At 50.8% G+C, this 25,966-nt stretch overlaps 1 protein-coding gene across 1 annotated transcript; it reads left to right on the top strand.

Moving 5' to 3' along the window:
• Positions 1-2: 2 nt before the first annotated feature.
• On the top strand, positions 3-25,340 carry LOC123392529. Its single transcript, XM_045081826.1, has 10 exons — positions 3-61; positions 4,905-4,974; positions 5,629-5,793; positions 10,655-10,720; positions 11,372-11,536; positions 16,370-16,435; positions 17,092-17,256; positions 22,069-22,134; positions 22,790-22,954; positions 25,081-25,340. Exons 1-10 carry the CDS (start codon positions 40-42, stop codon positions 25,337-25,339), a joined length of 1,209 nt encoding a protein of 402 aa, XP_044937761.1. The 5' UTR covers positions 3-39; the 3' UTR covers position 25,340.
• The last annotated feature ends 626 nt before the right edge of the window (positions 25,341-25,966 follow it).

Genomic DNA, 25,966 nt, shown 5'->3' with positions numbered 1-25,966 from the left:
TGGCAGCCCCACTGCTTCCATCAGGACACAGATACATTCATGTACAGCTTTTTGAGCCAACGTAAGTTTTGATTTCTCTCCGACCAGTGCCAAGAGTGCAATGACTGGGTCCTATGGTGGTTGCGAGTCTGGTTTTCAGAGCAACTGTGTGCAAGGAAGGGTTGAGTCCCTGTATTGGGCATCCGAAATTGATAGGACGCTGCATGTTAACTGGAATTGAAATCAAGGCTTTGACAAAGCAAAGGAACTGTTAACTGTTTTCAAGAGTTAGCTCTAACCTCTACCATTGTCACGAGCGATGCACGAGTGATCCAGTCATTGCACATCCTGCCTTGCATCTGGTAGTGGGGTCTCTCTCTCCCTCTCCGGTGCGTTTGGGTTGAATCCTTGTGATAGGTGTGCAGGGAGAGCTCAGTGGACTTTACATTTGAATTGCACCAATGGCAGCTTTTTATGTGATTTCCATCTGTATACTCTGGTGAAGTTTTGAGGTCTTTCGCCCTTTCGCCCCCATTTTTTTTTTTTCCTTTTGCTGACTGGATTGCTTGCTTATTTGGGGGGGTGAACCTTTGAATTTCTACACTTCAGACGGGAGTCCTTCATCACGTATGTGTTTTACACATATTTTCTTCCAGTTTGTAGCTTTTCTTTTGGTTCTCCTTAACAAGGTGTTGCAGACAGACAGTACAGACTTCCAATTCTGATTGTTGGATCATGTCCAATTAATCAACTTTTCCGTGATGGACAATGATTTGATGTCCAGTTGGAGGATTCTTTACCTAGCTTTACATGCTGGAATTTTCCCCCCCATTTTTTCCTTCTGAGACTTATTATTTTACATGTAAGGTGTTGGTTCATTTTGAGTAAATATTTAAGTTTTTTTTTCTTTTTTCTTTTTGAGAGCGTGATCTTGTGTATGAGCAGGGAGTAGGGTGGAGGAAGAAGGGAAATGAGCATCCTCAAGCAGACTGCTCAGGGCGCTTGGAGGCTGACTCTGTCCCGGGAAGCGGAGAGCATGACAAGAGCCAAAATGAAGAGCTGGCTGCCTCACCGGCTGAGTCACCCAGGCGCCCTGAGTTACGTTTGGTCTAGGGTTTGAGACTTAGATTGTGGTCCTCGTCCTCCTCATCCTCCACGTCCTCCTCCCTCTCCCCCTCCCTCTTCTTCTTCTCCTTCTTCTTCTTTGCCTATGGAAGTCCACTGGCTCTAGCACCATTGATTCAAAACGCTGTCACTCCTTCATTGAACGGCTTTTTACCTTTGTCAAAACCCCATTGGACATATTGGCAGGAGGTCTCATTCTGGGTGCTTGATCCAATTTCAATAACCTATCTTTCTTCTGTTCCACTTGTCTATCCCTTCACCAACACCACACCCTGTTGCATACTGTAGCTCTAGATGTTGAAATGGGGTACAAGGATTCTTTCAGTTTTATTCTTTAGTTTCATCTTCGCTCCTTTTTCTAGGTTCTAAAACTGAGAGCTTATTGTTTTGAGACTCGTTTTGTTTTTAGACAGGGAAAGAGGAGAGAGAGAGAGAGAGAGAGAGAGAGAGATTATTAAGCAGCCTCCATGCACAGCACTGGTACAAAGCAGGTTCAGTCTCACAGCCCCGTGGCTGATCATGACCTGAGTCAAACTCAGTAGTGGGACTAAGTGACTGAGCCACCCAGATGCTCCTCCTGCGTTCTTATGTATGCCCTGAGGGTTATACATTTTGCTCTCCATTGATTCAACTGTGTCCCACAAATTTTACTATGCTGTGTTTTCATTTTCCTTCAGTTCCATGCGTTGAGATTTTATCTTTTCCCTTTGATAATCCTGAATGTTCCTTTTTAAGTGTTTGGGTATTTGTTATCTTTCTGCCTTTGATGGCTAGTATGGTTTTTATTTTTATTTTTTTAAATTTTTCACCTTTTAATTCCAAGGGTTGTATTTGTTTCGGGTCTACAATATAGTGATTCACCTCCCCTACCCTAAGTACCTTGGGCGCTTGTTGCCAGGCCCTGATTGGCATTGGAGACTCAGGTGCACCTCCCCCACCCCTAGTCCCTTCAGCTCCTGTTGCCAGGCACTGGTTTGTGTCGGAGATGGAACCCTCCTAGGGGTTCCAAGCAGTTACTAGCAGTCCAGAGGACACTGGTGATCGCAGACAAAGCCACAAGGCTCTTCGGAGCCAGCTGTTGGCCATCCAGATGTCTCCCCACACAGTTCTGGAGCCGCTGTGGGCTGTCCTGGAGCAGCTGTGGGCTGCTGGGTTGGTGATGGACGAACGTTTGCCACATGTGCCACGAGTCTCTGGATTTGGCTGGGAGATGCTGGTGGGCACTGCAGCGGTGATGTTCCTAGTAAGGAGTGGACTCAGCTTCCAAAGAAGAAAGGGGCCTTGTGCCCAGAAGGCAGTCTCTCGAAAAGGCATGGAGAACACCGAAGCGGACGCACAAGCCTGTGGAGCCGTGGCATCCTCTGAGCAGACGGCCCGTCCTCTCCCATTACAGATTCTTGCTCTGGCTGCCGTGAATGAAGGTGCCGCATATTTTTCCGTGGACAACGCTACGCAGTTGCTGAAGGGGGTTCGGGAAAGGCTGTGGAAGAGCCCTGAGCAGCTGACTAATGAAAGTCCCATCTGTGGAGCAGCCCAGGGAGATGGAGAACCCCCTGTGAGGAAAATACCAGAAGGCATCAAGGACAGCCCTGATCTGCAGGGAAGTGCAGACCCGCTGGTTCCGGACATTGGCAGCTGTGGACAGACAGCGCAGGAAGAGGCAGGGGAGGCAGGCAGGCCAGAACTTGGTGAGGGAGGAGTGCGGCGGCAGGCCAGGGCTGAGGGCCAGAGCCAAGGCCACACCCTCAGCCAGATCCTCCTGAAGATGATGCATCTGCTAGAGCCTCTTAGACATCATCTGGAAGGTCGGGGCTCAAGCAGGCAGGTGCGGCCTGGCTCCTCCTCCACGGACCATGGGCCCTCAGGCGGGAGCCCCGGGAGCAAAGGAAAGCCTTCCCGGGCACTGAAGAAGGCACGTCCACGGAACGAAGAGCTCACAGGGAACAAAGCAATCCACCATGCTGAGCAAGGATCTTTTCACCTTCGAAACACCCTCCTGGAGAGTGAGATTCACAAGTTGTGCCTGAAGCTCGAGGCAGAGCCTAAGCTGTGCGAGGAGCACATCAAACACGTGGAGAGGAAGATGAGGGAGGAGAAGGCACGCTGCCTGCAACTGAAGAACGACCTTGCCAAGGTGCGCAGGAGGACGGATGCTGCCCTGTGGAACTTAGGCCTCTACAGGAACATGGCCCAGGACCTGCATGGGGAATGGCAGAAGATCTCCTCCTTGCATGCCCGGGAGCGCCTCCTGGTGGAGAACACATGTGAGGAGAGCCAGAAGGCTGTCCTGTGGGCACAGAGGGAGTTCCGAAGGCTCCAGGCAGAAAACCATTGCCTCAGGCAGAAGCTGGCCCACTCTGGGCCCAAGGTCCAGCCTGTCTCCGGGAGACCTCCTGCTCCAGCTCCTGCTCCTGCTCCTGCTCCTGCTCCTGCTCCTGCTCCTGCTGTGTTCCGGGCACAGCCTCCAAATACCCTCAAGGGCCCAAGGCTCCCCTGAAACCCCAGAAGCCCAAGAAAGGAGCAAGGGTGCACTGGCCAGACTCCAAGTTCTCGGGTCCCCTGCTGGTCTGATTCCCCTTCCCAGCAGCCACCAACACTCACAGCCAGAGCACAAAAGCTCCTGTGCTTACCCCTGAAGCCATACCCATTGCTCCTTTTCTATGAGACCCAGCCCATTATTTATCTGATGCTACACATTCCCTATAGCCATAGGAGTGTGAGAGAATATTTTTCAACGTGAAGCATCAAATAAAAAAGAAAGAAATAAACATCTCAAATTGCTGATCCTACTGCGCCTCAGAATTGGTTTTATTAAGGGATTCTATGCCAAGCAATGAAGGGTTTGAAGAGCATTTGGTGGGTCCCTTAATTGTCCCGATAACCCAGTGTGCCCTAAATTACTGAGGTTCAGAGAGGGGAAACAACTTGCCCCAAGATCACACAGCTAGCGAATGTCAGTGCTCCCATTGTAACCAGGGCTGTCTAATTATCAACGGCTGCACATAACTTCTCCTGGTACTACTACTACTACTACTACTACTACTACTACTAGTCTAGTCCTTCTTCTTCTTCCTTTTTGAGAGATAGAGAGGGAAAAGGGACACACACACATGCATGCAGGGGAGGGGCAGAGAGAGAGAGAGAGAGAGAGAGAGAGAGAGAGAGAGATTCCTAGACAGGCTTCCACTTCGAGGGCAGAACGGGACGTTGGGCAGGATTTCCCAGATCATGTGATCACGACCTGAACCGAAATCAAGAGTCAGACGCTGGACTGACAGAGCCACACAGGCACCCTTGTGTGAGGTACTTGTAGGCAAGCTGCCGTAAGGATCCCAGAAAGGCTGGATCAAATGTTCTCCTAGTTCACGTCCTAGTAGGGATGCCAAGATTCTAGCGGTGGCTAGCTGAGGTCAAGTCCCACCAAAGTATGGAGGGCAGCCTTGAAGGGTCTCCAACGATTCCCATCTTTGGTACACATCGTTTTGTGTCACCGACTCTGCCTCTTGATTAGAGTCAGGAACTGCTGACTCTCTTGTAAAGGACAGAATATGGCAAAAGTGATAGGATGTCACTTCTGAGGTTAGTTTACAAAGAACCTGGTCTCCCCTTGGGCTTGCCCGCCCGCCCGGCCTCCCTCCCTCCGTCCCTCATCTGTTCCCAGGGAAGCCGGCTGCTCCTTGTGGGCTGTATTCTGGAGAGGCCCATGTGGCAAAGAAAGAATATTTCCTACTTACGGTCATGGGGGACCCTGGCCGCTCACAGCCACCAGAATGAGCTCCAAAGCAGGTTTTTCTGCCCAGGAAGCGTGGAGATGACCCAAGACCCAGATGACATCTTGACAGCAGCCTTGGGAGAGATCCTGGGCCCCAGGTACCTGGCTACTTGCACCTGGATGGCTGGCCCACAGACACCATATCAGGTTATCATCAATGTTGTTTTAGGTCCTTTGGTGTGGGGAAAAAACATTCAGGAAAGACAGAAATGGGAAGCCAACTGTTAGGCTTCGGACCCACCCCCCTCTCCTGGGGTCGGAAATCAAGCGGAGCTAGAAAGTACTGAGAGATTCGAGGAAACAATGTAAGACAGAGGACCTCGATTCTGTTCGCCATGTATCTCTCCGAGAGGACGTCCCCTCACTTGGTCCTCCCGTGCCAATATGTGGCAAATGTAGGAGGAGACAACTGGCCGGGTGGCACAAGTCGGCGGAGAGCACGCGACCCAGCCCCGTAGAGCCTCCTAGAAGGCAGAGAAGGAGCCCAGAAGTTCCTTGGTGCCCCTAGAGAAGGCACAGCCATTAGATGAGTTGAAAGCCTGGGGCCTGGTCTTTGGACTTGTGGGCTAGAGGGGAGATGGCCTGTGGAAGGGACGCTGCCTGGAACCCCTCTTGGACCAGATGCCTCCTGTCTGCTTTGGGAGACTGAGGATTCAGAAGAGAATGAAGTAGTGTCGAAGAGATGGTGTTCTAAAGCTTGGCAGGTTTGAACATCTTGAAATCGTTGACATTCCTTTTCTCCTTGTCCCCAGGACCACCATGAGTGGGAAGGGGCCCTCAAAGAAGCAAGATGAGACCATCTCTTACAAGCCTGTCCAGTGTCCATATCCAACCACTCCAGTGCCTTCTACCCCCTTGGCAGCCCCACTGCTTCCATCAGGACACAGATACATTCATGTACAGCTTTTTGAGCCAACGTAAGTTTTGATTTCTCTCCGACCAGTGCCAAGAGTGCAATGACTGGGTCCTATGGTGGTTGCGAGTCTGGTTTTCAGAGCAACTGTGTGCAAGGAAGGGTTGAGTCCCTGTATTGGGCATCCGAAATTGATAGGACGCTGCATGTTAACTGGAATTGAAATCAAGGCTTTGACAAAGCAAAGGAACTGTTAACTGTTTTCAAGAGTTAGCTCTAACCTCTACCATTGTCACGAGCGATGCACGAGTGATCCAGTCATTGCACATCCTGCCTTGCATCTGGTAGTGGGGTCTCTCTCTCCCTCTCCGGTGCGTTTGGGTTGAATCCTTGTGATAGGTGTGCAGGGAGAGCTCAGTGGACTTTACATTTGAATTGCACCAATGGCAGCTTTTTATGTGATTTCCATCTGTATACTCTGGTGAAGTTTTGAGGTCTTTCGCCCATTTTTTTTTTTCCTTTTGCTGACTGGATTGCTTGCTTATTTGGGGGGGTGAAACTTTGAATTTCTACACTTCAGACGGGAGTCCTTCATCACGTATGTGTTTTACACATATTTTCTTCCAGTTTGTAGCTTTTCTTTTGGTTCTCCTTAACAAGGTGTTGCAGACAGTACAGACTTCCAATTCTGATTGTTGGATCATGTCCAATTAATCAACTTTTCCGTGATGGACAATGATTTGATGTCCAGTTGGAGGATTCTTTACCTAGCTTTACATGCTGGAATTTTCCCCCCCCATTTTTCCTTCTGAGACTTATTATTTTACATGTAAGGTGTTGATTTCATTTTGAGTAAATATTTAAGTTTTTTTTTCTTTTTTCTTTTTGAGAGCGTGATCTTGTGTATGAGCAGGGAGTAGGGTGGAGGAAGAAGGGAAATGAGCATCCTCAAGCAGACTGCTCAGGGCGCTTGGAGGCTGACTCTGTCCCGGGAAGCGGAGAGCATGACAAGAGCCAAAATGAAGAGCTGGCTGCCTCACCGGCTGAGTCACCCAGGCGCCCTGAGTTACGTTTGGTCTAGGGTTTGAGACTTAGATTGTGGTCCTCGTCCTCCTCATCCTCCACGTCCTCCTCCCTCTCCCCCCCCCTCTTCTTCTTCTCTTCTTCTTCTTCTTCTTTGCCTATGGAAGTCCACTGGCTCTAGCACCATTGATTCAAAACGCTGTCACTCCTTCATTGAACGGCTTTTTACCTTTGTCAAAACCCCATTGGACATATTGGCAGGAGGTCTCATTCTGGGTGCTTGATCCAATTTCAATAACCTATCTTTCTTCTGTTCCACTTGTCTATCCCTTCACCAACACCACACCCTGTTGCATACTGTAGCTCTAGATGTTGAAATGGGGTACAAGGATTCTTTCAGTTTTATTCTTTAGTTTCATCTTCGCTCCTTTTTCTAGGTTCTAAAACTGAGAGCTTATTGTTTTGAGACTCGTTTTGTTTTTAGACAGGGAAAGAGGAGAGAGAGAGAGAGAGAGAGAGAGAGAGAGAGAGAGAGATTATTAAGCAGCCTCCATGCACAGCACTGGTACAAAGCAGGTTCAGTCTCACAGCCCCGTGGCTGATCATGACCCGAGTCAAACTCAGTAGTGGGACTAAGTGACTGAGCCACCCAGATGCTCCTCCTGCGTTCTTATGTATGCCCTGAGGGTTATACATTTTGCTCTCCATTGATTCAACTGTGTCCCACAAATTTTACTATGCTGTGTTTTCATTTTCCTTCAGTTCCATGCGTTGAGATTTTATCTTTTCCCTTTGATAATCCTGAATGTTCCTTTTTAAGTGTTTGGGTATTTGTTATCTTTCTGCCTTTGATGGCTAGTATGGTTTTTATTTTTATTTTTTTAAATTTTTCACCTTTTAATTCCAAGGGTTGTATTTGTTTCGGGTCTACAATATAGTGATTCACCTCCCCTACCCTAAGTACCTTGGGCGCTTGTTGCCAGGCCCTGATTGGCATTGGAGACTCAGGTGCACCTCCCCCACCCCTAGTCCCTTCAGCTCCTGTTGCCAGGCACTGGTTTGTGTCGGAGACGGAACCCTCCTAGGGGTTCCAAGCAGTTACTAGCGGTCCAGAGGACACTGGTGATCGCAGACAAAGCCACAAGGCTCTTCGGAGCCAGCTGTTGGCCATCCAGATGTCTCCCCACACAGTTCTGGAGCCGCTGTGGGCTGTCCTGGAGCAGCTGTGGGCTGCTGGGTTGGTGATGGACGAACGTTTGCCACATGTGCCACGAGTCTCTGGATTTGGCTGGGAGATGCTGGTGGGCACTGCAGCGGTGATGTTCCTAGTAAGGAGTGGACTCAGCTTCCAAAGAAGAAAGGGGCCTTGTGCCCAGAAGGCAGTCTCTCGAAAAGGCATGGAGAACACCGAAGCGGACGCACAAGCCTGTGGAGCCGTGGCATCCTCTGAGCAGACGGCCCGTCCTCTCCCATTACAGATTCTTGCTCTGGCTGCCCTGAATGAAGGTGCCGCATATTTTTCCGTGGGACAACGCTACGCAATTGCTGAAGGGGGTTCGGGAAAGGCTGTGGAAGAGCCCTGAGCAGCTGACTAATGAAAGTCCCATCTGTGGAGCAGCCCAGGGAGATGGAGAACCCCCTGTGAGGAAAATACCAGAAGGCATCAAGGACAGCCCTGATCTGCAGGGAAGTGCAGACCCGCTGGTTCCGGACATTGGCAGCTGTGGACAGACAGCGCAGGAAGAGGCAGGGGAGGCAGGCAGGCCCAGAACTTGGTGAGGGAGGAGTGCGGCGGCAGGCCAGGGCTGAGGGCCAGAGCCAAGGCCACACCCCTCAGCCAGATCCTCCTGAAGATGATGCATCTGCTAGAGCCTCTTAGACATCATCTGGAAGGTCGGGGCTCAAGCAGGCAGGTGCGGCCTGGCTCCTCCTCCACGGACCATGGGCCCTCAGGCGGGAGCCCCGGGAGCAAAGGAAAGCCTTCCCGGGCACTGAAGAAGGCACGTCCACGGAACGAAGAGCTCACAGGGAACAAAGCAATCCACCATGCTGAGCAAGGATCTTTTCACCTTCGAAACACCCTCCTGGAGAGTGAGATTCACAAGTTGTGCCTGAAGCTCGAGGCAGAGCCTAAGCTGTGCGAGGAGCACATCAAACACGTGGAGAGGAAGATGAGGGAGGAGAAGGCACGCTGCCTGCAACTGAAGAACGACCTTGCCAAGGTGCGCAGGAGGACGGATGCTGCCCTGTGGAACTTAGGCCTCTACAGGAACATGGCCCAGGACCTGCATGGGGAATGGCAGAAGATCTCCTCCTTGCATGCCCGGGAGCGCCTCCTGGTGGAGAACACATGTGAGGAGAGCCAGAAGGCTGTCCTGTGGGCACAGAGGGAGTTCCGAAGGCTCCAGGCAGAAAACCATTGCCTCAGGCAGAAGCTGGCCCACTCTGGGCCCAAGGTCCAGCCTGTCTCCGGGAGACCTCCTGCTCCAGCTCCTGCTCTCTGCTCTCTGCTCCTGCTCCTGCTCCTGCTCCTGCTCCTGCTGTTCCGGGCACAGCCTCCAAATACCCTCAAGGGCCCAAGGCTCCCCTGAAACCCCAGAAGCCCAAGAAAGGAGCAAGGGTGCACTGGCCAGACTCCAAGTTCTCGGGTCCCCTGCTGGTCTGATTCCCCTTCCCAGCAGCCACCAACACTCACAGCCAGAGCACAAAAAGCTCCTGTGCTTACCCCTGAAGCCATACCCATTGCTCCTTTTCTATGAGACCCAGCCCATTATTTATCTGATGCTACACATTCCCTATAGCCATAGGAGTGTGAGAGAATATTTTTCAACGTGAAGCATCAAATAAAAAAAAGAAAAGAAATAAACATCTCAAATTGCTGATCCTACTGCGCCTCAGAATTGGTTTTATTAAGGGATTCTATGCCAAGCAATGAAGGGTTTGAAGAGCATTTGGTGGGTCCCTTAATTGTCCCGATAACCCAGTGTGCCCTAAATTACTGAGGTTCAGAGAGGGGAAACAACTTGCCCCAAGATCACACAGCTAGCGAATGTCAGTGCTCCCATTGTAACCAGGGCTGTCTAATTATCAACGGCTGCACATAACTTCTCCTGGTACTACTACTACTACTACTACTACTACTACTACTAGTCCTTCTTCTTCTTCCTTTTTGAGAGATAGAGAGGGAAAAGGGACACACACACATGCATGCAGGGGAGGGGCAGAGAGAGAGAGAGAGAGAGAGAGAGAGAGAGATCCTAGACAGGCTTCCACTTCGAGGGCAGAACGGGACGTTGGGGCAGGATTTCCCAGATCATGTGATCACGACCTGAACCGAAATCAAGAGTCAGACGCTGGACTGACAGAGCCACACAGGCACCCTTGTGTGAGGTACTTGTAGGCAAGCTGCCGTAAGGATCCCAGAAAGGCTGGATCAAATGTTCTCCTAGTTCACGTCCTAGTAGGGATGCCAAGATTCTAGCGGTGGCTAGCTGAGGTCAAGTCCCACCAAAGTATGGAGGGCAGCCTTGAAGGGTCTCCAACGATTCCCATCTTTGGTACACATCGTTTTGTGTCACCGACTCTGCCTCTTGATTAGAGTCAGGAACTGCTGACTCTCTTGTAAAGGACAGAATATGGCAAAAGTGATAGGATGTCACTTCTGAGGTTAGTTTACAAAGAACCTGGTCTCCCCTTGGGCTTGCCCGCCCGCCCGCCCGGCCTCCTCCCCCCCTCCGTCCCTCATCTGTTCCCAGGGAAGCCGGCTGCTCCTTGTGGGCTGTATTCTGGAGAGGCCCATGTGGCAAAGAAAGAATATTTCCTACTTACGGTCATGGGGGACCCTGGCCGCTCACAGCCACCAGAATGAGCTCCAAAGCAGGTTTTTTTTTCTGCCCAGGAAGCGTGGAGATGACCCAAGACCCAGATGACATCTTGACAGCAGCCTTGGGAGAGATCCTGGGCCCCAGGTACCTGGCTACTTGCACCTGGATGGCTGGCCCACAGACACCATATCAGGTTATCAATGTTGTTTTAGGTCCTTTGGTGTGGGGGGAAAACATTCAGGAAAGACAGAAATGGGAAGCCAACTGTTAGGCTTCGGACCCACCCCCCTCTCCTGGGGTCGGAAATCAAGCGGAGCTAGAAAGTACTGAGAGATTCGAGGAAACAATGTAAGACAGAGGACCTCGATTCTGTTCGCCATGTATCTCTCCGAGAGGACGTCCCCTCACTTGGTCCTCCCGTGCCAATATGTGGCAAATGTAGGAGGAGACAACTGGCCGGGTGGCACAAGTCGGCGGAGAGCACGCGACCCAGCCCCGTAGAGCCTCCTAGAAGGCAGAGAAGGAGCCCAGAAGTTCCTTGGTGCCCCTAGAGAAGGCACAGCCATTAGATGAGTTGAAAGCCTGGGGCCTGGTCTTTGGACTTGTGGGCTAGAGGGGAGATGGCCTGTGGAAGGGACGCTGCCTGGAACCCCTCTTGGACCAGATGCCTCCTGTCTGCTTTGGGAGACTGAGGATTCAGAAGAGAATGAAGTAGTGTCGAAGAGATGGTGTTCTAAAGCTTGGCAGGTTTGAACATCTTGAAATCGTTGACATTCCTTTTCTCCTTGTCCCCAGGACCACCATGAGTGGGAAGGGGCCCTCAAAGAAGCAAGATGAGACCATCTCTTACAAGCCTGTCCAGTGTCCATATCCAACCACTCCAGTGCCTTCTACCCCCTTGGCAGCCCCACTGCTTCCATCAGGACACAGATACATTCATGTACAGCTTTTTGAGCCAACGTAAGTTTTGATTTCTCTCCGACCAGTGCCAAGAGTGCAATGACTGGGTCCTATGGTGGTTGCGAGTCTGGTTTTCAGAGCAACTGTGTGCAAGGAAGGGTTGAGTCCCTGTATTGGGCATCCGAAATTGATAGGACGCTGCATGTTAACTGGAATTGAAATCAAGGCTTTGACAAAGCAAAGGAACTGTTAACTGTTTTCAAGAGTTAGCTCTAACCTCTACCATTGTCACGAGCGATGCACGAGTGATCCAGTCATTGCACATCCTGCCTTGCATCTGGTAGTGGGGTCTCTCTCTCCCTCTCCGGTGCGTTTGGGTTGAATCCTTGTGATAGGTGTGCAGGGAGAGCTCAGTGGACTTTACATTTGAATTGCACCAATGGCAGCTTTTTATGTGATTTCCATCTGTATACTCTGGTGAAGTTTTGAGGTCTTTCGCCCTTTTTTTTTTTTTCCTTTTGCTGACTGGATTGCTTGCTTATTTGGGGGGTGAACCTTTGAATTTCTACACTTCAGACGGGAGTCCTTCATCACGTATGTGTTTTACACATATTTTCTTCCAGTTTGTAGCTTTTCTTTTGGTTCTCCTTAACAAGGTGTTGCAGACAGTACAGACTTCCAATTCTGATTGTTGGATCATGTCCAATTAATCAACTTTTCCGTGATGGACAATGATTTGATGTCCAGTTGGAGGATTCTTTACCTAGCTTTACATGCTGGAATTTTCCCCCCCCCCCATTTTTCCTTCTGAGACTTATTATTTTACATGTAAGGTGTTGATTCATTTTGAGTAAATATTTAAGTTTTTTTTTTTTTCTCTTTGAGAGCGTGATCTTGTGCATGAGCAGGGAGTAGGGTGGAGGAAGAAGGGAAATGAGCATCCTCAAGCAGACTGCTCAGGGGGCGCTTGGAGGCTGACTCTGTCCCGGGAAGCGGAGAGCATGACAAGAGCCAAAATGAAGAGCTGGCTGCCTCACCGGCTGAGTCACCCAGGCGCCCTGAGTTACGTTTGGTCTAGGGTTTGAGACTTAGATTGTGGTCCTCGTCCTCCTCATCCTCCACGTCCTCCTCCCTCTCCCCCTCCCTCTTCTTCTTCTCCTTCTTCTTCTTCTTTGCCTATGGAAGTCCACTGGCTCTAGCACCATTGATTCAAAACGCTGTCACTCCTTCATTGAACGGCTTTTTACCTTTGTCAAAACCCCATTGGACATATTGGCAGGAGGTCTCATTCTGGGTGCTTGATCCAATTTCAATAACCTATCTTTCTTCTGTTCCAGTTGTCTATCCCTTCACCAACACCACACCCTGTTGCATACTGTAGCTCTAGATGTTGAAATGGGGTAGAAGGATTCTTTCAGTTTTATTCTTTAGTTTCATCTTCGCTCCTTTTTCTAGGTTCTAAAACTGAGAGCTTATTGTTTTGAGACTCGTTTTGTTTTTAGACAGGGAAAGAGGAGAGAGAGAGAGAGAGAGAGAGAGAGAGATTATTAAGCAGCCTCCATGCACAGCACTGGTACAAAGCAGGTTCAGTCTCACAGCCCCGTGGCTGATCATGACCCGAGTCAAACTCAGTAGTGGGACTAAGTGACTGAGCCACCCAGATGCTCCTCCTGCTTTCTTATGTATGCCCTGAGGGTTATACATTTTGCTCTCCATTGATTCAACTGTGTCCCACAAATTTTACTATGCTGTGTTTTCATTTTCCTTCAGTTCCATGCGTTGAGATTTTATCTTTTCCCTTTGATAATCCTGAATGTTCCTTTTTAAGTGTTTGGGTATTTGTTATCTTTCTGCCTTTGATGGCTAGTATGGTTTTTATTTTTATTTTTTTAAATTTTTCACCTTTTAATTCCAAGGGTTGTATTTGTTTCGGGTCTACAATATAGTGATTCACCTCCCCTACCCTAAGTACCTTGGGCGCTTGTTGCCAGGCCCTGATTGGCATTGGAGACTCAGGTGCACCTCCCCCACCCCTAGTCCCTTCAGCTCCTGTTGCCAGGCACTGGTTTGTGTCGGAGACGGAACCCTCCTAGGGGTTCCAAGCAGTTACTAGCGGTCCAGAGGACACTGGTGATCGCAGACAAAGCCACAAGGCTCTTCGGAGCCAGCTGTTGGCCATCCAAATGTCTCCCCACACAGTTCTGGAGCCGCTGTGGGCTGTCCTGGAGCAGCTGTGGGCTGCTGGGTTGGTGATGGACGAACGTTTGCCACATGTGCCACGAGTCTCTGGATTTGGCTGGGAGATGCTGGTGGGCACTGCAGCGGTGATGTTCCTAGTAAGGAGTGGACTCAGCTTCCAAAGAAGAAAGGGGCCTTGTGCCCAGAAGGCAGTCTCTCGAAAAGGCATGGAGAACACCGAAGCGGACGCACAAGCCTGTGGAGCCGTGGCATCCTCTGAGCAGACGGCCCGTCCTCTCCCATTACAGATTCTTGCTCTGGCTGCCCTGAATGAAGGTGCCGCATATTTTTCCGTGGACAACGCTACGCAATTGCTGAAGGGGGTTCGGGAAAGGCTGTGGAAGAGCCCTGAGCAGCTGACTAATGAAAGTCCCATCTGTGGAGCAGCCCAGGGAGATGGAGAACCCCCTGTGAGGAAAATACCAGAAGGCATCAAGGACAGCCCTGATCTGCAGGGAAGTGCAGACCCGCTGGTTCCGGACATTGGCAGCTGTGGACAGACAGCGCAGGAAGAGGCAGGGGAGGCAGGCAGGGCCAGAACTTGGTGAGGGAGGAGTGCGGCGGCAGGCCAGGGCTGAGGGCCAGAGCCAAGGCCACACCCTCAGCCAGATCCTCCTGAAGATGATGCATCTGCTAGAGCCTCTTAGACATCATCTGGAAGGTCGGGGCTCAAGCAGGCAGGTGCGGCCTGGCTCCTCCTCCACGGACCATGGGCCCTCAGGCGGGAGCCCCGGGAGCAAAGGAAAGCCTTCCCGGGCACTGAAGAAGGCACGTCCACGGAACGAAGAGCTCACAGGGAACAAAGCAATCCACCATGCTGAGCAAGGATCTTTTCACCTTTCGAAACACCCTCCTGGAGAGTGAGATTCACAAGTTGTGCCTGAAGCTCGAGGCAGAGCCTAAGCTGTGCGAGGAGCACATCAAACACGTGGAGAGGAAGATGAGGGAGGAGAAGGCACGCTGCCTGCAACTGAAGAACGACCTTGCCAAGGTGCGCAGGAGGACGGATGCTGCCCTGTGGAACTTAGGCCTCTACAGGAACATGGCCCAGGACCTGCATGGGGAATGGCAGAAGATCTCCTCCTTGCATGCCCGGGAGCGCCTCCTGGTGGAGAACACATGTGAGGAGAGCCAGAAGGCTGTCCTGTGGGCACAGAGGGAGTTCCGAAGGCTCCAGGCAGAAAACCATTGCCTCAGGCAGAAGCTGGCCCACTCTGGGCCCAAGGTCCAGCCTGTCTCCGGGAGACCTCCTGCTCCTGCTCCTGCTCCTGCTCCTGCTCCTGCTCCTGCTCCTGCTCCTGCTCCTGCTGTTCCGGGCACAGCCTCCAAATACCCTCAAGGGCCCAAGGCTCCCCTGAAACCCCAGAAGCCCAAGAAAGGAGCAAGGGTGCACTGGCCAGACTCCAAGTTCTCGGGTCCCCTGCTGGTCTGATTCCCCTTCCCAGCAGCCACCAACACTCACAGCCAGAGCACAAAAGCTCCTGTGCTTACCCCTGAAGCCATACCCATTGCTCCTTTTCTATGAGACCCAGCCCATTATTTATCTGATGCTACACATTCCCTATAGCCATAGGAGTGTGAGAGAATATTTTTCAACGTGAAGCATCAAATAAAAAAGAAAGAAATAAACATCTCAAATTGCTGATCCTACTGCGCCTCAGAATTGGTTTTATTAAGGGATTCTATGCCAAGCAATGAAGGGTTTGAAGAGCATTTGGTGGGTCCCTTAATTGTCCCGATAACCCAGTGTGCCCTAAATTACTGAGGTTCAGAGAGGGGAAACAACTTGCCCCAAGATCACACAGCTAGCGAATGTCAGTGCTCCCATTGTAACCAGGCTGTCTAATTATCAACGGCTGCACATAACTTCTCCTGGTACTACTACTACTACTACTACTACTACTACTACTAGTCCTTCTTCTTCTTCCTTTTTGAGAGATAGAGAGGGAAAAGGGACACACACACATGCATGCAGGGGAGGGGCAGAGAGAGAGAGAGAGAGAGAGAGAGAGAGAGAGATCCTAGACAGGCTTCCACTTCGAGGGCAGAACGGGACGTTGGGCAGGATTTCCCAGATCATGTGATCACGACCTGAACCGAAATCAAGAGTCAGACGCTGGACTGACAGAGCCACACAGGCACCCTTGTGTGAGGTACTTGTAGGCAAGCTGCCGTAAGGATCCCAGAAAGGCTGGATCAAATGTTCTCCTAGTTCACGTCCTAGTAGGGATGCCAAGATTCTAGCGGTGGCTAGCTGAGGTCAAGTCCCACCAAAGTATGGAGGGCAGCCTTGAAGGGTCTCCAACGATTCCCATCTTTGGTACACATCGTTTTGTGTCACCGACTCTGCCTCTTGATTAGAGTCAGGAACTGCTGACTCTCTTGTAAAGGACAGAATATGGCAAAAGTGATAGGATGTCACTTCTGAGGTTAGTTTACAAAGAACCTGGTCTCCCCTTGGGCTTGCCCGCCCGCCCGGCCTCCCCTCCCTCCGTCCCTCATCTGTTCCCAGGGAAGCCGGCTGCTCCTTGTGGGCTGTATTCTGGAGAGGCCCATGTGGCAAAGAAAGAATATTTCCTACTTACGGTCATGGGGGACCCTGGCCGCTCACAGCCACCAGAATGAGCTCCAAAGCAGGTTTTTCTGCCCAGGAAGCGTGGAGATGACCCAAGACCCAGATGACATCTTGACAGCAGCCTTGGGAGAGATCCTGGGCCCCAGGTACCTGGCTACTTGCACCTGGATGGCTGGCCCACAGACACCATATCAGGTTATCAATGTTGTTTTAGGTCCTTTGGTGTGGGGAAAAAACATTCAGGAAAGACAGAAATGGGAAGCCAAAACTGTTAGGCTTCGGACCCACCCCCCTCTCCTGGGGTCGGAAATCAAGCGGAGCTAGAAAGTACTGAGAGATTCGAGGAAACAATGTAAGACAGAGGACCTCGATTCTGTTCGCCATGTATCTCTCCCGAGAGGACGTGCCCTCACTTGGTCCTCCCGTGCCAATATGTGGCAAATGTAGGAGGAGACAACTGGCCGGGTGGCACAAGTCGGCGGAGAGCACGCGACCCAGCCCCGTAGAGCCTCCTAGAAGGCAGAGAAGGAGCCCAGAAGTTCCTTGGTGCCCCTAGAGAAGGCACAGCCATTAGATGAGTTGAAAGCCTGGGGCCTGGTCTTTGGACTTGTGGGCTAGAGGGGAGATGGCCTGTGGAAGGGACGCTGCCTGGAACCCCTCTTGGACCAGATGCCTCCTGTCTGCTTTGGGAGACTGAGGATTCAGAAGAGAATGAAGTAGTGTCGAAGAGATGGTGTTCTAAAGCTTGGCAGGTTTGAACATCTTTTGAAATCGTTGACATTCCTTTTCTCCTTGTCCCCAGGACCACCATGAGTGGGAAGGGGCCCTCAAAGAAGCAAGATGAGACCATCTCTTACAAGCCTGTCCAGTGTCCATATCCAACCACTCCAGTGCCTTCTACCCCCTTGGCAGCCCCACTGCTTCCATCAGGACACAGATACATTCATGTACAGCTTTTTGAGCCAACGTAAGTTTTGATTTCTCTCCGACCAGTGCCAAGAGTGCAATGACTGGGTCCTATGGTGGTTGCGAGTCTGGTTTTCAGAGCAACTGTGTGCAAGGAAGGGTTGAGTCCCTGTATTGGGCATCCGAAATTGATAGGACGCTGCATGTTAACTGGAATTGAAATCAAGGCTTTGACAAAGCAAAGGAACTGTTAACTGTTTTCAAGAGTTAGCTCTAACCTCTACCATTGTCACGAGCGATGCACGAGTGATCCAGTCATTGCACATCCTGCCTTGCATCTGGTAGTGGGGGGTCTCTCTCCCCTCTCCGGTGCGTTTGGGTTGAATCCTTGTGATAGGTGTGCGGGAGAGCTCAGTGGACTTTACATTTGAATTGCACCAATGGCAGCTTTTTATGTGATTTCCATCTGTATACTCTGGTGAAGTTTTGAGGTCTTTCGCCCATTTTTATTTTTTCCTTTTGCTGACTGGATTGCTTGCTTATTTGGGGGGTGAACCTTTGAATTTCTACACTTCAGACGGGAGTCCTTCATCACGTATGTGTTTTACACATATTTTCTTCCAGTTTGTAGCTTTTCTTTTGGTTCTCCTTAACAAGGTGTTGCAGACAGTACAGACTTCCAATTCTGATTGTTGGATCATGTCCAATTAATCAACTTTTCCGTGATGGACAATGATTTGATGTCCAGTTGGAGGATTCTTTACCTAGCTTTGCATGCTGGAATTTTCCCCCCCCCCCATTTTTTCCTTCTGAGACTTATTATTTTACATGTAAGGTGTTGATTCATTTTGAGTAAAAATATTTAAGTTTTTTTTTTTTTTTTCTTTTTGAGAGCGTGATCTTGTGCATGAGCAGGGAGTAGGGTGGAGGAAGAAGGGAAATGAGCATCCTCAAGCAGACTGCTCAGGGCGCTTGGAGGCTGACTCTGTCCCGGGAAGCGGAGAGCATGACAAGAGCCAAAATGAAGAGCTGGCTGCCTCACCGGCTGAGTCACCCAGGCGCCCTGAGTTACGTTTGGTCTAGGGTTTGAGACTTAGATTGTGGTCCTCGTCCTCCTCATCCTCCACGTCCTCCTCCCTCTCCCCCTCCCTCTTCTTCTTCTCCTTCTTCTTCTTTGCCTATGGAAGTCCACTGGCTCTAGCACCATTGATTCAAAACGCTGTCACTCCTTCATTGAACGGCTTTTTACCTTTGTCAAAACCCCATTGGACATATTGGCAGGAGGTCTCATTCTGGGTGCTTGATCCAATTTCAATAACCTATCTTTCTTCTGTTCCAGTTGTCTATCCCTTCACCAACACCACACCCTGTTGCATACTGTAGCTCTAGATGTTGAAATGGGGTAGAAGGATTCTTTCAGTTTTATTCTTTAGTTTCATCTTCGCTCCTTTTTCTAGGTTCTAAAACTGAGAGCTTATTGTTTTGAGACTCGTTTTGTTTTTAGACAGGGAAAGAGGAGAGAGAGAGAGAGATTATTAAGCAGCCTCCATGCACAGCACTGGTACAAAGCAGGTTCAGTCTCACAGCCCCGTGGCTGATCATGACCCGAGTCAAACTCAGTAGTGGGACTAAGTGACTGAGCCACCCAGATGCTCCTCCTGCTTTCTTATGTATGCCCTGAGGGTTATACATTTTGCTCTCCATTGATTCAACTGTGTCCCACAAATTTTACTATGCTGTGTTTTCATTTTCCTTCAGTTCCATGCGTTGAGATTTTATCTTTTCCCTTTGATAATCCTGAATGTTCCTTTTTAAGTGTTTGGGTATTTGTTATCTTTCTGCCTTTGATGGCTAGTATGGTTTTTATTTTTATTTTTTTTAATTTTTCACCTTTTAATTCCAAGGGTTGTATTTGTTTCGGGTCTACAATATAGTGATTCACCTCCCCTACCCTAAGTACCTTGGGCGCTTGTTGCCAGGCCCTGATTGGCATTGGAGACTCAGGTGCACCTCCCCCACCCCTAGTCCCTTCAGCTCCTGTTGCCAGGCACTGGTTTGTGTCGGAGACGGAACCCTCCTAGGGGTTCCAAGCAGTTACTAGCGGTCCAGAGGACACTGGTGATCGCAGACAAAGCCACAAGGCTCTTCGGAGCCAGCTGTTGGCCATCCAAATGTCTCCCCACACAGTTCTGGAGCCGCTGTGGGCTGTCCTGGAGCAGCTGTGGGCTGCTGGGTTGGTGATGGACGAACGTTTGCCACATGTGCCACGAGTCTCTGGATTTGGCTGGGAGATGCTGGTGGGCACTGCAGCGGTGATGTTCCTAGTAAGGAGTGGACTCAGCTTCAAGAAGAAAGGGGCCTTGTGCCCAGAAGGCAGTCTCTCGAAAAGGCATGGAGAACACCGAAGCGGACGCACAAGCCTGTGGAGCCGTGGCATCCTCTGAGCAGACGGCCCGTCCTCTCCCATTACAGATTCTTGCTCTGGCTGCCCTGAATGAAGGTGCCGCATATTTTTTCCGTGGACAACGCTACGCAATTGCTGAAGGGGGTTCGGGAAAGGCTGTGGAAGAGCCCTGAGCAGCTGACTAATGAAAGTCCCATCTGTGGAGCAGCCCAGGGAGATGGAGAACCCCCTGTGAGGAAAATACCAGAAGGCATCAAGGACAGCCCTGATCTGCAGGGAAGTGCAGACCCGCTGGTTCCGGACATTGGCAGCTGTGGACAGACAGCGCAGGAAGAGGCAGGGGAGGCAGGCAGGCCAGAACTTGGTGAGGGAGGAGTGCGGCGGCAGGCCAGGGCTGAGGGCCAGAGCCAAGGCCACACCCTCAGCCAGATCCTCCTGAAAGATGATGCATCTGCTAGAGCCTCTTAGACATCATCTGGAAGGTCGGGGCTCAAGCAGGCAGGTGCGGCCTGGCTCCTCCTCCACGGACCATGGGCCCTCAGGCGGGAGCCCCGGGAGCAAAGGAAAGCCTTCCCGGGCACTGAAGAAGGCACGTCCACGGAACGAAGAGCTCACAGGGAACAAAGCAATCCACCATGCTGAGCAAGGATCTTTTCACCTTCGAAACACCCTCCTGGAGAGTGAGATTCACAAGTTGTGCCTGAAGCTCGAGGCAGAGCCTAAGCTGTGCGAGGAGCACATCAAACACGTGGAGAGGAAGATGAGGGAGGAGAAGGCACGCTGCCTGCAACTGAAGAACGACCTTGCCAAGGTGCGCAGGAGGACGGATGCTGCCCTGTGGAACTTAGGCCTCTACAGGAACATGGCCCAGGACCTGCATGGGGAATGGCAGAAGATCTCCTCCTTGCATGCCCGGGAGCGCCTCCTGGTGGAGAACACATGTGAGGAGAGCCAGAAGGCTGTCCTGTGGGCACAGAGGGAGTTCCGAAGGCTCCAGGCAGAAAACCATTGCCTCAGGCAGAAGCTGGCCCACTCTGGGCCCAAGGTCCAGCCTGTCTCCGGGAGACCTCCTGCTCCAGCTCCTGCTCCTGCTCCTGCTCCTGCTCCTGCTCCTGCTCCTGCTGTTCCGGGCACAGCCTCCAAATACCCTCAAGGGCCCAAGGCTCCCCTGAAACCCCAGAAGCCCAAGAAAGGAGCAAGGGTGCACTGGCCAGACTCCAAGTTCTCGGGTCCCCTGCTGGTCTGATTCCCCTTCCCAGCAGCCACCAACACTCACAGCCAGAGCACAAAAGCTCCTGTGCTTACCCCTGAAGCCATACCCATTGCTCCTTTTCTATGAGACCCAGCCCATTATTTATCTGATGCTACACATTCCCTATAGCCATAGGAGTGTGAGAGAATATTTTTCAACGTGAAGCATCAAATAAAAAAGAAAGAAATAAACATCTCAAATTGCTGATCCTACTGCGCCTCAGAATTGGTTTTATTAAGGGATTCTATGCCAAGCAATGAAGGGTTTGAAGAGCATTTGGTGGGTCCCTTAATTGTCCCGATAACCCAGTGTGCCCTAAATTACTGAGGTTCAGAGAGGGGAAACAACTTGCCCCAAGATCACACAGCTAGCGAATGTCAGTGCTCCCATTGTAACCAGGGCTGTCTAATTATCAACGGCTGCACATAACTTCTCCTGGTACTACTACTACTACTACTACTACTACTACTAGTCCTTCTTCTTCTTCCTTTTTGAGAGATAGAGAGGGAAAAGGGACACACACACATGCATGCAGGGGAGGGGCAGAGAGAGAGAGAGAGAGAGAGAGAGAGAGAGAGATTCCTAGACAGGCTTCCACTTCGAGGGCAGAACGGGACGTTGGGCAGGATTTCCCAGATCATGTGATCACGACCTGAACCGAAATCAAGAGTCAGACGCTGGACTGACAGAGAGCCACACAGGCACCCTTGTGTGAGGTACTTGTAGGCAAGCTGCCGTAAGGATCCCAGAAAGGCTGGATCAAATGTTCTCCTAGTTCACGTCCTAGTAGGGATGCCAAGATTCTAGCGGTGGCTAGCTGAGGTCAAGTCCCACCAAAGTATGGAGGGCAGCCTTGAAGGGTCTCCAACGATTCCCATCTTTGGTACACATCGTTTTGTGTCACCGACTCTGCCTCTTGATTAGAGTCAGGAACTGCTGACTCTCTTGTAAAGGACAGAATATGGCAAAAGTGATAGGATGTCACTTCTGAGGTTAGTTTACAAAGAACCTGGTCTCCCCTTGGGCTTGCCCGCCCGCCCGGCCTCCCTCCCTCCGTCCCTCATCTGTTCCCAGGGAAGCCGGCTGCTCCTTGTGGGCTGTATTCTGGAGAGGCCCATGTGGCAAAGAAAGAATATTTCCTACTTACGGTCATGGGGGACCCTGGCCGCTCACAGCCACCAGAATGAGCTCCAAAGCAGGTTTTTCTGCCCAGGAAGCGTGGAGATGACCCAAGACCCAGATGACATCTTGACAGCAGCCTTGGGAGAGATCCTGGGCCCCAGGTACCTGGCTACTTGCACCTGGATGGCTGGCCCACAGACACCATATCAGGTTATCAATGTTGTTTTAGGTCCTTTGGTGTGGGGAAAACATTCAGGAAAGACAGAAATGGGAAGCCAACTGTTAGGCTTCGGACCCACCCCCCTCTCCTGGGGTCGGAAATCAAGCGGAGCTAGAAAGTACTGAGAGATTCGAGGAAACAATGTAAGACAGAGGACCTCGATTCTGTTCGCCATGTATCTCTCCGAGAGGACGTCCCCCTCACTTGGTCCTCCCGTGCCAATATGTGGCAAATGTAGGAGGAGACAACTGGCCGGGTGGCACACAAGTCGGCGGAGAGCACGCGACCCAGCCCCGTAGAGCCTCCTAGAAGGCAGAGAAGGAGCCCAGAAGTTCCTTGGTGCCCCTAGAGAGAAGGCACAGCCATTAGATGAGTTGAAAGCCTGGGGCCTGGTCTTTGGACTTGTGGGCTAGAGGGGAGATGGCCTGTGGAAGGGACGCTGCCTGGAACCCCCTCTTGGACCAGATGCCTCCTGTCTGCTTTGGGAGACTGAGGATTCAGAAGAGAATGAAGTAGTGTCGAAGAGATGGTGTTCTAATGCTTGGCAGGTTTGAACATCTTGAAATCGTTGACATTCCTTTTCTCCTTGTCCCCAGGACCACCATGAGTGGGAAGGGGCCCTCAAAGAAGCAAGATGAGACCATCTCTTACAAGCCTGTCCAGTGTCCATATCCAACCACTCCAGTGCCTTCTACCCCCTTGGCAGCCCCACTGCTTCCATCAGGACACAGATACATTCATGTACAGCTTTTTGAGCCAACGTAAGTTTTGATTTCTCTCCGACCAGTGCCAAGAGTGCAATGACTGGGTCCTATGGTGGTTGCGAGTCTGGTTTTTTCAGCAACTGTGTGCAAGGAAGGGTTGAGTCCCTGTATTGGGCATCCGAAATTGATAGGACGCTGCATGTTAACTGGAATTGAAATCAAGGCTTTGACAAAGCAAAGGAACTGTTAACTGTTTTCAAGAGTTAGCTCTAACCTCTACCATTGTCACGAGCGATGCACGAGTGATCCAGTCATTGCACATCCTGCCTTGCATCTGGTAGTGGGGTCTCTCTCTCCCTCTCCGGTGCGTTTGGGTTGAATCCTTGTGATAGGTGTGCAGGGAGAGCTCAGTGGACTTTACATTTGAATTGCACCAATGGCAGCTTTTTATGTGATTTCCATCTGTATACTCTGGTGAAGTTTTGAGGTCTTTCGCCCATTTTTTTTTTTCCTTTTGCTGACTGGATTGCTTGCTTATTTGGGGGGTGAACCTTTGAATTTCTACACTTCAGACGGGAGTCCTTCATCACGTATGTGTTTTACACATATGTTCTTCCAGTTTGTAGCTTTTCTTTTGGTTCTCCTTAACAAGGTGTTGCAGACAGTACAGACTTCCAATTCTGATTGTTGGATCATGTCCAATTAATCAACTTTTCCGTGATGGACAATGATTTGATGTCCAGTTGGAGGATTCTTTACCTAGCTTTACATGCTGGAATTTTCCCCCCCCATTTTTTCCTTCTGAGACTTATTATTTTACATGTAAGGTGTTGGTTCATTTTGAGTAAATATTTAAGTTTTTTTTTCTTTTTTCTTTTTGAGAGCGTGATCTTGTGTATGAGCAGGGAGTAGGGTGGAGGAAGAAGGGAAATGAGCATCCTCAAGCAGACTGCTCAGGGCGCTTGGAGGCTGACTCTGTCCCGGGAAGCGGAGAGCATGACAAGAGCCAAAATGAAGAGCTGGCTGCCTCACCGGCTGAGTCACCCAGGCGCCCTGAGTTACGTTTGGTCTAGGGTTTGAGACTTAGATTGTGGTCCTCGTCCTCCTCATCCTCCACGTCCTCCTCCCTCTCCCCCTCCCTCTTCTTCTTCTCCTTCTTCTTCTTTGCCTATGGAAGTCCACTGGCTCTAGCACCATTGATTCAAAACGCTGTCACTCCTTCATTGAACGGCTTTTTACCTTTGTCAAAACCCCATTGGACATATTGGCAGGAGGTCTCATTCTGGGTGCTTGATCCAATTTCAATAACCTATCTTTCTTCTGTTCCACTTGTCTATCCCTTCACCAACACCACACCCTGTTGCATACTGTAGCTCTAGATGTTGAAATGGGGTAGAAGGATTCTTTCAGTTTTATTCTTTGGTTTCATCTTCGCTCCTTTTTCTAGGTTCTAAAACTGAGAGCTTATTGTTTTGAGACTCGTTTTGTTTTTAGACAGGGAAAGAGGAGAGAGAGAGAGAGAGAGAGATTATTAAGCAGCCTCCATGCACAGCACTGGTACAAAGCAGGTTCAGTCTCACAGCCCCGTGGCTGATCATGACCCGAGTCAAACTCAGTAGTGGGACTAAGTGAGCCACCCAGATGCTCCTCCTGCTTTCTTATGTATGCCCTGAGGGTTATACATTTTGCTCTCCATTGATTCAACTGTGTCCCACAAATTTTACTATGCTGTGTTTTCATTTTCCTTCAGTTCCATGCGTTGAGATTTTATCTTTTCCCTTTGATAATCCTGAATGTTCATTTGTAAGTGTTTGGGTATTTGTTATCTTTCTCCCGTTGATGTCTGGTATGGTTTTTATATTTTTTTTTAATTTTTGACCTTTTAATTCCAAGGGTTGTATTTGTTTCGGGTCTACAATATAGTGATTCACCTCCCCTACCCTAAGTACCTTGGGCGCTTGTTGCCAGGCCCTGATTGGCATTGGAGACTCAGGTGCACCTCCCCCACCCCTAGTCCCTTCAGCTCCTGTTGCCAGGCACTGGTTTGTGTCGGAGACGGAACCCTCCTAGGGGTTCCAAGCAGTTACTAGCGGTCCAGAGGACACTGGTGATCGCAGACAAAGCCACAAGGCACAAGGCTCTTCGGAGCCAGCTGTTGGCCATCCAAATGTCTCCCCACACAGTTCTGGAGCCGCTGTGGGCTGTCCTGGAGCAGCTGTGGGCTGCTGGGTTGGTGATGGACGAACGTTTGCCACATGTGCCACGAGTCTCTGGATTTGGCTGGGAGATGCTGGTGGGCACTGCAGCGGTGATGTTCCTAGTAAGGAGTGGACTCAGCTTCCAAAGAAGAAAGGGGCCTTGTGCCCAGAAGGCAGTCTCTCGAAAAGGCATGGAGAACACCGAAGCGGACGCACAAGCCTGTGGAGCCGTGGCATCCTCTGAGCAGACGGGCCCGTCCTCTCCCATTACAGATTCTTGCTCTGGCTGCCCTGAATGAAGGTGCCGCATATTTTTTTTCCGTGGACAACGCTACGCAATTGCTGAAGGGGGTTCGGGAAAGGCTGTGGAAGAGCCCTGAGCAGCTGACTAATGAAAGTCCCATCTGTGGAGCAGCCCAGGGAGATGGAGAACCCCCTGTGAGGAGGAAAATACCAGAAGGCATCAAGGACAGCCCTGATCTGCAGGGAAGTGCAGACCCGCTGGTTCCGGACATTGGCAGCTGTGGACAGACAGCGCAGGAAGAGGCAGGGGAGGCAGGCAGGCCAGAACTTGGTGAGGGAGGAGTGCGGCGGCAGGCCAGGGCTGAGGGCCAGAGCCAAGGCCACACCCTCAGCCAGATCCTCCTGAAGATGATGCATCTGCTAGAGCCTCTTAGACATCATCTGGAAGGTCGGGGCTCAAGCAGGCAGGTGCGGCCTGGCTCCTCCTCCACGGACCATGGGCCCTCAGGCGGGAGCCCCGGGAGCAAAGGAAAGCCTTCCCGGGCACTGAAGAAGGCACGTCCACGGAACGAAGAGCTCACAGGGAACAAAGCAATCCACCATGCTGAGCAAGGATCTTTTCACCTTC

The sequence above is a fragment of the Mustela putorius genome, unplaced genomic scaffold, assembly GCF_011764305.1.
Source record: "Mustela putorius furo isolate JIRA1106 unplaced genomic scaffold, ASM1176430v1.1 tig00000585_pilon_pilon_pilon, whole genome shotgun sequence".
In the NCBI taxonomy this organism is placed as follows: Eukaryota; Metazoa; Chordata; class Mammalia; order Carnivora; family Mustelidae; genus Mustela; species Mustela putorius.
Note: the sequence above shows the minus strand (reverse complement) of the source record. Positions and strands in the feature narration are given on the sequence as shown.